At 35.2% G+C, this 16,256-nt stretch overlaps 2 protein-coding genes across 4 annotated transcripts in view; one reads left to right on the top strand and one right to left on the bottom strand.

Moving 5' to 3' along the window:
* The window catches only part of LOC127879883 (myogenesis-regulating glycosidase-like), a 28,724-nt gene extending 12,470 nt beyond the window's left edge, over nucleotides 1–16,254 (bottom strand). The window contains exon 1 of one of the 2 annotated variants that reach the window (XM_052426961.1): nucleotides 16,163–16,254. In XM_052426961.1, coding sequence (XP_052282921.1) covers nucleotides 16,163–16,197 — 35 coding nt within the window. In that variant the 5' untranslated portion in view covers nucleotides 16,198–16,254. Of the gene's footprint in view, nucleotides 1–13,703; nucleotides 13,760–16,162 lie in introns of those variants that run through there. The other variant, XM_052426962.1, reaches the window with a different exon arrangement.
* The window catches only part of LOC127879882 (uncharacterized), a 232,349-nt gene that overhangs the window by 107,462 nt on the left and 108,631 nt on the right, over nucleotides 1–16,256 (top strand). The gene's annotated exons all lie outside the window — the stretch shown is intronic.

Raw genomic sequence — 16,256 nt, 5'->3', positions numbered from 1 at the left:
ATGGCAAATATCAAGTTGCTATCTTCAATATTGCAAAAGTTATGAGCAACGTTAAAGTTTTCGGACGGACACACGGATGGACGGACGGACGGTCAAAATTTGTGTGCGTATGGAAAGGCGTTGTCCATATACACATGCATACCAAATATGAAGGTTATATCTCAAGGGACATAGAAGTTAAGAGCATTTTTCGAAACCTAAACGCAGATTTTGAAACCTAAACGCAGACCCCTACTTCAAGGTCAAGGTCACAGGGGTCAAAATTGTTGTGCGTATGGAAAGGCCTTGTCCATATACACATGCATACCAAATATGAAGGTTATATCTCAAGGGACATTTATGGCCATTTCAAAGTGTGACCTTGACCTTGGAGATAATGACGTAATTATTTCGCACGACACACCGTCCAATGATGGTGAACAAATGTGCCAAATGATTTTAAAATCTGACAATGAACGACATAGTTATGGCTCGGACAAGCTCATTTATGGCCATTTTTGACCTTCGAACTCAATGTGTGACCTTGACCTTGGAGATATCGACGTAATTATTTCGCGCGACACACCGTCCAATGATGGTGAACAAATGTGCCAAATGATTTTAAAATCTGACAATGAACGACATAGTTATGGCCAGGACAAGCTTGTTCCGCCCGCCCGCCAGCCCGCCAGCCAGCCAGCCAGCCAGCCAGCCAGCCCGCCAGCCAGCCAGCCAGCCAGCCCGCCCGCATTCGCCAATCTAATAACCAGTTTTTTCCTTCGGAAAACCTGGTTAATAACCTTTATTCATAACTGAGATATTCAAGTCTAAGAAGTGTTGCGTTAGAAAAGTCACAAAGTGTAAATTTTACATGGATATTGCCTTCTTAAGTGGTAATTAGCTAACAGTTGATGACACAAAACGTTTAACACAAAGCAACAGACAAAGGATGACCACTGCACAAAAGCTAATATAGAGCACTTAATACTATGGTGTCAAGCAATATGGTCCCCTACCGGCTCCAACGTTGTCAGAATTTTTAATTTATTTTTTGTTGCCATAGCAACCAGAATTTTTGACGTAGGAACAAAATGAAATGACGAGCATAATGTCCATATTGCCATCTATCCATGTTTCAAGTTTCATGAAAAAAATATTAAGAACTTTTAAAGTTATCGCAGGATCCAGAAAACCACCATTTTCAGCAGTATTTCTAGTCTATTTGTTGCCATAGCAACCAGAATTTTTGACGTAGGAACAAAATGAAATGACGTGCATAATGTCCATATTGCCATTTATCCATGTTTCAAGTTTCATGAAAAAATATTAAGAACTTTTAAAGTTATTGCAGGATCCAGAAAAACCTGACTGACACTGATTGACAGAGCGCAAACCATAAGTCCCCTTTGGTGAAACCTGTAGGGGACAATAAGCATACAAGTATAAAGTATTAAAAAAGTAGTCATACTTAACTGCGTTTCTTAAGTTTATAAGTAACAATATGATATGTACAAACACAATTATTTATGGGTACCTGCAAACTCTTTCCTCCAATGGTTTGAATATATTTAATAAAGTATGATTTCTGAAAACACTTCAGTGGAGGGTAATATTTTAATAGAATATCCTCATAGATTAGATATTGCTAAAGGTTGTCCGTTCTAAACGAATTGACCAAAATTATTATACAGCAGTCAAAGGAATTATTCATAAAGCTCCCTGGGGGAAAGGAAATCTCATAAAATTCCTGTTACAGCCTCATGATGATACGAGTATATCTATACGCCTATTTACATTGAAACTCTTACAATAACAAATCTAATATTGCTCTGATGTTAAGTAATTTACAATTTTAATATTTTTGTTACAAAGTATGAGAAATTGCATAGAAAAATAAAAACAAAGTTAATGGCTTTCTTTTAAAAACAATGGGACTTTCTATGGTGTGATGTCTTATGGAAATTTTGAGACATTGTTGGCAGTCGGATTCATTAAATGTAATTTTTTAATGCAAAATGTGAAATACTAATCTGACCTCATTGAAAAGAAATTCTATTCTTCACATCTAAATAGTTAATACCTAAACAAGAGCACCGCATAACGGGTGCCACGCTCAGCTGCGGATGCAGTTTTGAATAAGTTTGTCAGAATTAAAAAAATAATATTTTTAGAGGTCACAGTGACCTTCACCTTGGACCTAGTGACCCCAAAATGGGTGTGGCGTGTAGAACTCATCAAGGTGCATCTACATATGACACTTTGATTGCAGAGCCAATGTTAAGGTTTTAGCACGACAACGGCGGACGGCGAGCTGGCTATGACAATACCTCGGGTTTTACGATAACAGCTGAGCTAAAAATTGTATACATTATTCATTTATTGCACAGTTGCACTTCAATATTCGTGTTCCAAGTTCCAGTTTTGAATTTCTAACTCACTGCTGAAAACAAATGGTCTATTGTGCATCGAAAACATTAAATTATTAAAGCCCAACAACCAAGCCACTGCACACTGACATGCAAAATAAACATTCTGTCATCGACTGTAGATGGCCATGAAATGCAAATTCAAGTGATGTACCACTCTTTTGCATTTGCCTGTGTTAAATGGTAAACAGGCTGGATTTTTCAGCAAGGTGACAGGTTGCTATGGTAACAAACACCCCTGTTTGTTTCTTCTGCATCACTTAAACTATCTTTGGTTATTTTCAGGTTTCAATTTACGCTTAACAGTTTTAAATGCAAATTAATGGCCATATATAAGAAGATATAATTTTGAAAATGTATGAATACAGTCAAATCGAGAATTCCCAAATGGCAGACAAAATAATGGCTAATGATTAATAATTGTCTTGCCGCTTTCTTATTTACAAAATCATGATTAGATGTTTTTGTGTGAAACTGTTATCCCAGGTTACGAAAGAATTGACAGGAAATAAAATAGTTATTCAACAATGTTTGTATCCCTTAACATTTGAGTCGAGTTCTGAGAAAACTGGGCTTAATGCATGTGCGTAAAGTGTCATCCCAGATTAGCCTGTGCAGTCCGCACAGGCTAATCAGGGACGACACTTTCCGCCTAAACTTTATTTTCGGTAAGGAGGGACTTCCTTGAAACTAAAAATACCATAAAAGCGGAAAGTGTCGTCCCTGATTAGCCTGTGCAGACTGCACAGGCTAATCTGGGATGACACTTTACGCACATGCATTTAGCCCAGTTTTCTCAGAACAAGGCTCATTTGAATGACAAATTCAAGCTCTCAATCATAAACCATTATTTTTGTATGTCTCATTAGCTTTCTGGACGACAATGTGATAGTTATAAAAAAGCTTCAATGCTTTATGGAATATTGCCTGTAAGTATTATCAATAATTTAAAGATTCATTTATCGCCATTCCTTCATCAGAACAGTTTTTTATTTATTAATCTCCATTTCTTTATCAGAAAAGTTTTTGTAGTGCACACGATCACTTACAAATCAGATGCATGGGCTGTACAAAAATGTGAATGTGATAATTTTGCGTGGTTGTCTAAAATGTTGTGAAATGTAGAAGTTCATGTACATGAAGGTGTTGCTTTTTTATTTGCTGTTTTGCATGTGACAACAGCAGGAAGTTGCAAAATAATGAAATCATTTGTTCAGTACCATGTTCATGTGGTTGAAGTCAAATATATTGTATTGATATTAAGAGATCATTTCTATTTCATCTAACCCATTTATGCCTTGCGTCTAGAAAAAATGCCTTGGCAAACAGTGAAGACCCAGATGAGACGCCGCATGATGCGGCGTCTCATCAGGATATGCGCTGTTTGCTTAAAGGAATTTCTTTAAGAAATATTCTAAATATAGAAATAAATATACTAGACATCCCTAATTTTGGAAATAAATTGATCCAATTTAGAAGGATGGGAGAGTCCACTAGGCATAAATGGGTTAATGCTGTTTGGAGTTCAACTTGCAACACATTACACTCAGTGTACATCACTAGATCTAATTATACAGTCTGTAATCAAATTTGATGTGGATAATGTTAAAATTATTGTTAAAATTATCAATAAATAAGTGTCTTTAAACAAATTTCCACTCACAAGAAAAATGATTCTGTTTTGGAACAAGCCTTTAAAGGAAATGGTGGTAGAGTTGCAAGTCCATGAACATACAGTCTAGCATTTTGACATAATGAAGTAATATGTAGTAAATAACACAAGTAACTGGAACTATTCCATTAAGTCATATACTTTGTTTCTGTGAGTTCTTACCTGTGCGGTGTAAATAACTTAGAATCATACATTCACATTATGAAATATACTGTTTGAGGGTTGACAAATAAGTTTTGTTTATCATTCATGAATAATGATCGAGTTGATTCTGTCAATGTTGGTGCAAGGCAAATTGTTTTGAAAAAAATATATATATTCATGTTCAATATCACTATTATTGTTTCATTTCACAGTGTAACACAATGTTTTGACACGGCTCTTGACCTTTGCATACAAACACGACTGGTCTTCTGATTCCTATTGGAGAAGTCACGTTTTTGGTAATGTGGAAAACTGCTACCAAAGTTAGAGCTAATTTCTGAAAATATAGCACTGCTACAATAATAAAATTTAAGTGCACGTACAAAAGCAAGAAATATTATAGTTGCAATAATTCAACTCTCAGCTTTATAACCCAATGGGTTGCTGAGAGTTGCAATGCGCTCTTTCTTTTCCATGGGTGCAAAATGTTATCAACAATGCAAGGGTTAAAGAACACTGAAACTGCAAGAACTTATTAAAGTTTACCTGTCTAAACCACAAACTCATCCAAATGGTACCATTAAAGCAAGAAATAATTGCTTTTTATTGACTTAGTTTTTCTTTCGTACGCTGTATCCGCCATATTGGAAAATTGACCCGATATTGATTAGGTCGCAGTACACCAATATTTTGCAAGTCGGGTGATGTGATGGAATCTATTAAAGTCGATAACAATGTGGTATTCGATCAGAATACACTGTTTGAAATTTAAACATAAAAATGTCAGCAAGAAAAGTGTGTCGAAACATCGTCGTGTTTTTATAGGGTGCATGCAAAGGATAACATCCGTAGGTTGCCATTCAGGTTAATTTAACATGTTTATGAAGTTTATTCATTATTATCCTCAATTTGTCTCAAACGACGTCTGTTTAGTGAAGCGCACGGATTCTGTGCGCTGAACTGCACCCATGTTTTTGAAGGACTACCAGAGCCGCCATAGCAAAAATTATCAAAGGCTCTGGGAGTTCGTTTATATGGACTAGAAATATTATTGATACTAGAGTTAAAATCAAAGATGTTGGCTTCATAAATAAATTGGATGGAAAAAAAATTGTGTTCCGCTATAGGTGAACTGATTGCAGTGCAAGTACACACAATCCTATTACTATTTTTCAAACAAGATACAACTTTAATGATTAAAAAAATAGTTTGAAAGTAGTAACAGTAAATTAACAGAAGAATAGTTTTATTTTAAGCCTTTTCCAGGCCATTTTGGGGAAAAATGCAACTTTAGGATTGGGAATTATTTCATGCAAAAAATCCATTGATTTGGGAAAAACATAATTTAATAATAGCAAATTAATTGAATTGGTTTCCCCTGCCAAATAAATGATGTTTATGGATGGGTGCAAAGCCGTTAATATATGGTATAATCCTAAAAAAATATGGCTAAGTGTAAGGTTATGGTTATTATGCATTGCAATTATAAATCCTAAAAAAATATAACTAAGTGTATTAAGGTTATGGTTATTATGCATTGCAATTCTCCTGATTGATATTAATGACATTATTTTGCTCTGGGAATGAGTCTGTTAAACGGACTCGTAGATACGCCAGGAAAAGGCCTGTATTCAATTGCGAATAATTTTCTGCTGTAAAGCAGAAATTCCTTCATGTATAAAAGACAATTACTCTGTTGGGAAATCCCCATTACGTGTAGCTTGTGCAGAGTTGTTCATACGACACAAATACACAATTTTGGTTCTACTACAAATACTAGAGAACATATTGGTATCTGCGCTAACTTGCTCATTATAAATTTTACTGAAGTAAACAATAGCAACTGTATAAAACATTCATCGGTCATATTCATATGTTACTTTAAGAGTGTGAGAAAAAAAGCTGACATTGAAATCATTTATATATAGGATCTGGCACGAGTTGTCATATCATACCATATTTTATTAAACGAGTTCAGGAATTTAGTTAGTAATTTTTAGTAAGCGAGCCTTTGCATGGCGAGCTTACTAACGAATTTCCTGGACAAGTTTAATAAAATAATTATGGTATGAAATAAAAATAAGTGTCAGATCTTTTTTATCACATGCTTTTAAATGAGCAAATTAAATAAATATTAACGCAAACATAATGATAAATCCTGAATATTGTTTACATTTCGTGACGTCATTTGACATTGCAACGTCATTTCAGCAAAATAACAAAATGCGATTGGTCAATCAAACGAAAATAAGCCAATGAAAACGCTTAAAAATTATATTACACATGTGTAAGATAAAAATATTCATACTGGTTGTATTACATGGGAAACAGGGTATGGCATGTGATAAATAACTGCATGAAGATCCAATGATAAAAAGTATTTTTTTTGCATGCAAACTGTGTTTAAAAAAATAGGCAATATACCATTAATGATAAAAAATAAAACTCATTAACCAATTGTTATGGCTTCTAGCTTCTGTGTCCATTTCTTTATTGTTTTTTGTTTTCTTTGTTACACAAAAAGGGTTTATAGTGTCTGCCAGGTAAACTGCCATGTTCTTCCTGCTACTATACAAAAACAATGGCATGTAATAACTAATAAATATGCATCACTTTCCAGCAATATTTGCAACAATGAACATCAGCTGGGAATAACAATAAGTGCATTAAGCAATATTGTCATGCAAGTTTCAGTTTTCACAACATGCAACTACTGAAATTTAGCAATCACTATTTCACTAACACTGACAACATCAAATAAATCAAGTACAATTACTGAATGGGCGAAGTTTTCTGCGCCGCTTCCTCCATTAAAGTTGTTGAGTTGAACAGCCAACTACAAGACCACTTCCTTTAAAATGGCCATAAACACTGGTGCTGCAAACCACAAGTTATTCCTTCAGGTACCAAGCGAACCTCAACTAAGTTTATCCAGTCAATAACAAAAACAATAAATATTTTGCAACAATTCTAACATATTTTCCAGGCATAAAGACTCCAAACATTTGCACTTTAAAACATTGAAATGCAAAGCATCAGAAAAATTAATGAAACCGGCGTAACAGTGGACCAGTTAATAAGAACAGAGAAACAAGCACATCCAATAATCCATAGAGATCAAACCAGCCTAACAAGCAGTGAGCAGTAGACTCTACATATTGATCCAAAACAACCTGATAACTTCTAAAATAACAGTGTCTTAAACCAGAATGCTGGGAAGGCAGGCAGGGTGATTGATTGTACCAGTTTGTGGGGAAAAGTGACAGCAATAGATCAGATTAAACCGAATCAATTTTGCTTTAGTTCCTGCGGAAATTCATTTGTCAAATATCAATTCCGTAAAATGATTGTTGCCGATCTAATCTTTTAGTGGTAACAAAAGTAACAAAGTGGAATCTCATTTAACATTATGAGAAGTACCTGAACAAAGACATACTGGTACAAACTGAACCAGGACATACTGGTACAAACTGAACCAGGACATTCTGGTACAAACTGAACCAGAACATACTGGTAGAAACTGAACAAGGACATACTGGTAGAAACTGAACAGAACATACTGGAACAAACTAAACCATGACATAATGGTCCAAAATGATCCCGGACATAATGGTACAAAATGATCACAGACATACTGGTACAAACTCAACACGGAAATACTGGTACAAACTGAACCATAACATACTGGTACAAACTGAACCAGGACATACTGGTACAAACTGAACCAGAAGATACTGATACAAACTGATCCAGGACATACTGGTACAAAATGAATACGGACATACTGATAAAAACCAGGCCTTTTCCGATCCATTTTAGGAAAACACCACACTGAAATTTTGGCAATTTCGCATCGTGAAAACCCCCATTTTGGGAAAAAAATTAATCGCAAAACTGGCTCAATTGGGTAAAATAATCGCATGTTAATAGTGTTTCTTATATTTCAAAGAAGCCGTTAACTGGTAAATAACGACTATTTGGATAACATATTATTAAAATTTGACAAAATATTATGAACATTGTGATAAGTGCAGTTTTTTTTAAATCTGATTATGGGGAAAAGGCATGGCCTTTTTTGAGGTGAAAAAAATCACACGAAACACCGGATTTTGGGGAAAATAAGGAAAGTCTTAAATAATCAATTTAACATATTTTACTGTTTTTAAAACGAATTCAAGGCAACAGATAAAAATTTAATTATGCAATATTTTTCTATTTTCTACACTTATACATGTATATTTAAAGGTTTAAAAAAAAAATATATTTTTTTTTTGTTTTTTTGTTATTGGCAATTTTTTTTCTATTGGGAAAAAAACAACCAGATTTGCATTGAGAATGGGGCCGAATTTCAGACCTGTGGCTTAGGGCAGAAAGGCCTGAAAACTGAACCAGAACATACTAGTACAAACTGAACCAGGACATACTGTTACAAACTGAACCATGACATACTGGTACAAACTGGACCAAGACATACTGGTACAAACTGAACCAGGACATACTGGTACAAACTGAACCAAGACATACTGGTACAAACTGAACCAGGACATACTAGAACAAGGGACAAAATTGTCACAAAACCAGGTTTTTAATGTGAAAAAAGTCTGATAAAGGGAGACAACTCAAACTGAACTGATTGTTTATAATTAACCCCCTTTGTTTCAAAATAAATCTATTTTTAATCGTGGTGACCTTTACATTGGAGATATTGAGATAATTTTTTTGTGCGACACACCGTCCCATGATGGTGAACAAATGTGCCTAATGATTTTAAAATCTCACAATGAATGACATAGTTATGGCCCAGACAAGCTCATTTATGGCAATTTTTTACCTTTGAACTCAAAGTGTGACCTTGACTATATCGACTTAATTCTTTCGAACGACCCACCGTCTAATGATGGTGAACAAATGTGCCAAATGATTTCAAAATCGCACCATGAACGACATAGTAATGGCCTGGACAAGCTTGTTCGGCCCGCCTGCCAGCCCACCTGCCAACATTCGCCAATTTTATAACCAGTTTTTTCCTTCAGAATACCTGGTTAACAAACTGAACCAGGATATACTGTTACAATCAGAACCTGGACATACTGGTACAAACTGAACCCGAACATACTGGTTAAAACTGAACCCCAACATACTAGTACAAACTGAACCCGGAAATACTGGAACAAATTGAACCAGGACATACTGGTACAAGCCAGGGTTTTTTCTCCACTTTTTGGGAAGATAGCCCATGGCTTTGGAATTGGGAATTTTATCGGCATTTTCATGAAATTGGGAAAATAAATACATTAGCCTTTTTTTCCACATGAAAAGTCCACTGATTAGGGAAATACTAAATTTGATATAACTCTTTATAATCATTCAAATTAAAAGAACAAAATCAAATAATACTTTGTTAGATGTAATTGAATTGAAATTGAGATAAAATACGCATAAGACTTCTTAAAAAAAAAAAAAAAAAAAAAATTTTTTTTTTTTTTTTTTTTGGTAATTGGGAATTTTTGGCCACATTTTGGGAAAAAAGTATACTTTTTGGGATTGGGAACTTAGCCGAATTTCGGCTATAAAATCGGGCCAAAAAAAACCCTGCAAGCTGAACCAGAACATACCGATACAAACTGATCCAGGACATACTGGTACAAACTAAACCCGGACATACTGGTAAAAACTGAACCAGAACATACTTGTACAAACTGAACCAGGACATACTGTTACAAGCTGAACCAGGACATACTGGTACAAACTGGACCAAGACATACTGGTACAAACTGAACCAGGACATACATTGTACAGTAGGTAAATAGTTGGCATTTCATGATCCATGTTGTGAAGTAGACTAGTTGAAATTATGGCACATGATTTGTTTCTAGGTTTTTGACCCCAGCTGGTTAAAAAAAATCAAACAACACATGTATATAACTCATGCAGAATTCATTGTTCACATGAACTATAAGTTAATCCCTAAATAACCGTGAAATGATTTATAGATTATGTAGGTGAAGATCAAGATCTCTTTTGACACATTTTATTTAGTAAACAAATCTTTTTCTTTTCATCCATAAAGAACTACCTTAGAATAGATAATGCCTGAGGTGAGGTAGTCCAAAACCATTTTAATTCCAATGTTCAAATAGATCTACTAGTAGTTCAATTTAGTAAGATTGTTAATATATTTTACCGTTTCAAGTGAATTTAGTTCATTTGATTTTACATACATATTATATCTATTTCAGTTAAAATTACCACATAATCTTGGTGACCATGTATCCAAATTGACATTATTATGACAAACTTTTGATAATTCGAATATTTCCAATACATAATGTATTTAATACGGGTAAAAACTCTACTGGAACAACTAATTTAGCAAGTTGTTGGTTGTCTCTCCTGCAAAAGAGGCTGCCAAGACAAACTGCATTAGGTCACTTGTGAATTAGGTCACTCAGCAGATATACATGTATCATTAGGACAAATGTATTGAAGTTTCTTGAATTTAAGACAAAAAAAGGTGAATGAAAGAGCATAACCAAGGTTTCACAAAAACAGCTATAAGGTATTATTGTTTACCCCTAAACAGTACTCAAATGTCTGGCCAGAGGTTTGCCTGATATCTTACTTTGATAGAAGACTTATAACTAACTGAACATCAATTTAAACCATCATTGAAAATGGTCCTTATTTGATGCAATCAGCTTTGAATAAGTTAAAAAAAAGTATTATGTAAGTTCCTTTAATATTCCTTTCCATTTATTTGATTAAACCTTTTTATTTTAGATTGCTTGCATAGAAAGCCTAAGGCTTATTGAAACACTCTCGAGTCAGTTTCCTGGGACTAGAACCAGTAATTGTTATCCTTGAGGGAGATCGAAGGAACGCTCCCGGTGGGGTTTGAACCCATGACCTCCAAATCACCAGGATGACAACATATCTACCACACCAACTGGGCCCTTATTGTGTGAGTGGTCAGTGACTTGGCCCTCATGGTCAGGGTTCCCTTGCTTTTGGACTAGTCTGACCTGCATTAGTTTTAAATGACTGAAACCAACATTCAAGTTTATTACGATATATTGGTTTCTGGATTTTTATTGTTACATAGCAAAGCTTATGTCAAATGTATTGGATACTTTAAAAACCATTTCAGACACATATTTTTTGTGTTTGTTTAATTGCGTTTTTTTGTCTTTCACTTTGTGTTATCAATGACACATTGTGTTTTATCATTTTATTGTATTCTCTTTCATTTCCATTATTTAACCCTTTACCACTAATGTTAGTATTTCAACGTGTTTGTAGTCCCTTAGAAAGTTAAATATACTCACAGGCTGTTCTGGTTTTATGCTGGTTGCAAAGGCCATTTTCACTTTGCTTCTTGTGGGGGAAAGGGTTAACTGGGGCACCATTGGTCATTGTCGGCTTTGGTACTACTTACATGTACTCCGGGTACTCTTAAGTATACTTATATGTACACCGGGTATGGTAAATATACTTAATCGTATCCGGTCAATATAATACTGTACCCGAGTTGTATTCCCACCCCAAATCCAATGTCGTAAAACGCGCTACCGATTATCTTAAACAAACTTCTCTTATAAACAAGAATATCAGTGAAACTGATGGATGCTCTCCGATGATGCGCTTTGTCAATCTATGTGTTAATAACAACCTAAAAAAATCTATTATTAGCCTCGGTGACCTTGACCCCAGTGACCTCAAACCTAATCAAAAGGGAGAGGTCCATGCAAGGTACCTACGTGGCAAATATGAAAGAGGTCGGTAAAGAATTGAAGGTGCTATGAGAAACTGTTAAAAAAGTGTGAATCTATTATTAGCCTTGGTGACTTTGACCCCAGTGACCTCAAACCTCATCAAAAGGTAGAGGTCCATGCAAGGTACCTACATGCCAAATATGAAAGAGATCGGTAAAGTATTGAAGGTGCAATGAGAAACTGTAACAAAAGTGTGACGGAAAAATCTATTATAAGCCTCGGTGACCTTGACCCTGGTGACCTCAAACCTCATCAAAAGGTAGAGGTCCCATGCAAGGTACCTACATGCCAAATATGAAAGAGATCGGTAAAGTATTGAAGGTGCAATGAGAAACTGTAACAAAAGTGTGACGGAAAAATCTATTATTAGCCCCGGTGACCTTGACCCCGGTGACCTCAAACCTCATCAAAAGGTAGAGGTCCATGCAAGGTACCTACATACCAAATATGAAAGAGATGGGTTAAGTATTGAAGGTGCTATGAGAAACTGTAACAAAAGTGTGAAGGAAAAAGTATATTATAAGCCTCGATGACCTTGACCTTGACCCCAGTGACCTCAAATCTCATCAAAAGGTAGAGGTCCATGCAAGGTACCTACATGCCAAATATGAAAGAGATCGGTAAAGTATTGAAGCAGCTATGAGAAACGGTCACAAAAGTGTGACGTAAAAAGTATATTATAAGCATACGTGACCTTGACCCCAGTGATCTCAAACCTCATCAAAAGGTAGAGGTCCATGCAAGGTATCTACATGCCAAATATGAAAGAGATCGGTTAAGTATTGAAGGTGCTATGAGAAACGGTAACAAAAGTGTGACGGAAGGAAGTAAGGATGTAAGGAAGTAAGCATGTAAGGAAGTAAGGAACTACAAACTGGCAACTATATGCTCCCAGAAATATTTCGGGGAGCATAAAAAAAACTGCATCAACATGCTTTTTGAGGATGAGTTTCTATAACAGGGGCCATTTTTAACTCGGCTGTTTTCGGAGAAAACCCGAGGTATTGTCATAGCCAGCTTGTTGTGCCGTGACTGTCGTCGTGTCCATCGTCGTGTCGTCTGCCATCCGCGTCGTGATAAAACCTTAACAGTTTGTCAAGGTTTTGAACATTGGCTTTAAAATCAAAGTGCTTCAACCTACAACTTTGAAACTTCATATGTAGCTGCACCTTGATGAGTTCTACATGCCACACACATTTTTGGATCACTAGGTCAAAGGTCAAGGTCACTGTGACCTTTTAAAAAAATATTCTGTCAAGCTTTCAATTTATTCAAAACTGCACCCGCAGCCGAGTGTGGCAACCGTTATGCGTTGCTCTTGTACAGAAAATTGACATACACTACGCGACCCGTGATTTTTGCCGCGATTCTCGCATCACCGCAATCGATGCAACGTGACAAATCGCGGTGATTCAGAGCGACAAGAAAATTTGGGTGATGTCACGGCGACTCCACGGTGACTGTCGCGCGATGTATCTCGCTGTTACGCAATCAGCATGATTACCGCAAATCACTTTTGTTGTTGTTGTATACAATGGGCGTATTAGCTTAAATACTCCCGTTCCGACATGAACTTGATGAAGTAATGTCAGAAGCTTTAACGGCTCCAAATTAATATAACAGCGCAGAATGATAATGCAATAATTATTGAACATAACATGTAAACATTATTTAACTAATTGCATTAGCAGAATGTTTATTAAAACTTACAAGCAATTATATTCCAAGCCCGAATACACTACCACTGTTCAAAGTCCATATTGTTGCCATATACATGTAGCACCGTGTAAATTGAAAGTTGCATAGTGTTTCGTCATTGGTCGGTTATAAATACCTTGTTTCTCTATACATGGTATTTGATTTAGACGAAACTAATAATTTGGTAATTTACGAAAAATATGATATAAATTTTCCATTTAAACTTTGACCTTACAGAGTGTGTTTATTGACGTTACTAATTATGTTAAGACTTATTTTTGCATTTCATTAAGAATTATAATGTGTAACCCTTTTGTTAACAGTGTTTAGAAAAATATTCGCGCATTAAGACACGGAAAATTGTTTAAGTAACACTTTCATTTTAAGGTTAAATGTCATCGATAGATTACGTCTAATTATTTGGACTAAATTATGCTATACTTATTTTCTGTTTCAGGCTCCAATGCGAATAACTCATGTTACTCGCGTTACTTTCCGAGCGTTGTACATACATTCACAATGCTTGATAAGCCGGAAATACATTACTGTTCTATTTTTAAGTATATGTTATTATGACATTGTGTTTTATAATATGTTGTTATTACATCATTGCCTATATATTAAAGCCATTAAACATTGTGTTTGTTTTGCTGAAAAAAAAACAGTATATCAGCGTAGCACTTAGTGTTCGCAGAGTTCAATAAATTTGATGATGATGTATAATGTACATGCATTTCTCTGGGTTTTTACGCCCAAAACAAAAAAAAACATTTTATTATTTATTGTGTACTGTCCAGCGGGTGATAGTGTTTGTTCTAGTGTCTAATTGGCACTCTTTGTACGTGTTCAAACTGTGAAAAGATGTGACAATCACAGAAACAACAGGATGGCGCTGCCAATTAAGTGTGAGAATGGATCAAAGGGCATTGACAAAAAATAACAGTTTGCATATATTTTTCAGCGTTTACTCAGATGGTCTCTCACAACAAAAAAACTTTTCAAGTCAAGGTATTATGTTTTACTTCTATCAGTAACGATACGGATACGGCGTGTTTGATTTGAAATGACTTTAAAAGAAATATCAAATTGTTGGCGATATAATTGTTTTAAAAATACCATAGAAACATTTAACCGAAATCAACAGAATTCAATGCTTTGCGCTTCAGTTTGTATAAAAAAAATCAATACTTGCACGCTCGTATACCTTGACCTTGTATATTGCCGCATAATTTTCACGCTCTTTTGTTAGGAAATATACATGATGACTATATTGGAAGCATTTGTAAATGTCGTGTTAACATTCAAACATCGGAAGTGTGTTTCGGATTATAAATTATTATTCTCATTTGGGAATTTAACGGAACATTTATACTTATGGTATTTTTGTTTTGAATTGATTATAAATTTGTTACAACGCTTTACATGTCAAAAAAATGTTTTGATAATATTATGCATTAATAGCACAATTTCCAAGAGGAAAACGTTTTTTTACATGAAGGCGTATGACGCAATAAAACGTTTTTTGTAAGATCCTATTGCATTCAATCTGAATTTAAATACACTCTTCCAATGAAAGCTGTGTCCCACATTATGCACTGTACTCTTTACACTTCTGAAAAATGGCGTAGTCATATGGTTCTGTTAATGAAATTCTCAAACATATTTACAGACATAAATGTTTAAGATTATTTTTTCGTAAGTGATGTTGTAATTATGTTGGATTATTTGATAATTGTGAACATTAGAAATGTATACAGTTATTGATACGATTCGGTTTATATGCATGAATTGGCGAATCATCGATGTCACCGATATCCACTGCGATCACGGCGAATCACCGCAAAATTGAGGGGTATCAGCGCGAAGATTATCTTGCTCTTGCGCGACGGCGGAGTGACGAATCATTTAAAATCGCAGTGATTTTCCACTCAAAAAGCAAACTGTCCTCCTTGACTCCGCAAATTAGGCAACACTCACGGGTCGCGCAGTGTAAATGTGAACATAATTAATCTAAAAAAAAATAGCCGACAACGACCGATTGAGTGTTAAATTTCCTGGGTATGTTTTAGTATATTTACCGTAACCGGGGTACATGTAAGTATACTTAAGAGTACCCGGGGTACATGTAAGTACTACCCGAGCTGATAATTACCAATCGAGCTTTACTGGGAGTATGATTATGATCCTCTGATTAATGTGTCTGTATTTGCTGTTTGGAGTCTGACATCAACATTTGTAAAATGGTATTTAAACTATTAACGTCTTCAATAAACAATTTAAAACATATACATTCACATATAAGCACGAAATGAAAATATTTAGTGATATGAAAAAATTTGGCTACACTTAAAAATTTGGTACGACTATTCTAGTGTACGTAACAACAATATCATAAACGAATGCTTTCCAGCATGTTCGTTCTTTAATCTCTAATGCGTTTGACAAAATATTAAAGTAGTATTTAAACGCACCCTTTCTGAACATTAAGATGGCTTTCAGAATCCATCGTCAAGTGTAACTCCTCACCGCACTAATTAAGTAATTATTGCATTGTTTGTTTCGGTA

The sequence above is a fragment of the Dreissena polymorpha genome, chromosome 4 (genome assembly GCF_020536995.1).
Source record: "Dreissena polymorpha isolate Duluth1 chromosome 4, UMN_Dpol_1.0, whole genome shotgun sequence".
Lineage (NCBI taxonomy): Eukaryota > Metazoa > Mollusca > Bivalvia > Myida > Dreissenidae > Dreissena > Dreissena polymorpha.
Note: the sequence above shows the minus strand (reverse complement) of the source record. Positions and strands in the feature narration are given on the sequence as shown.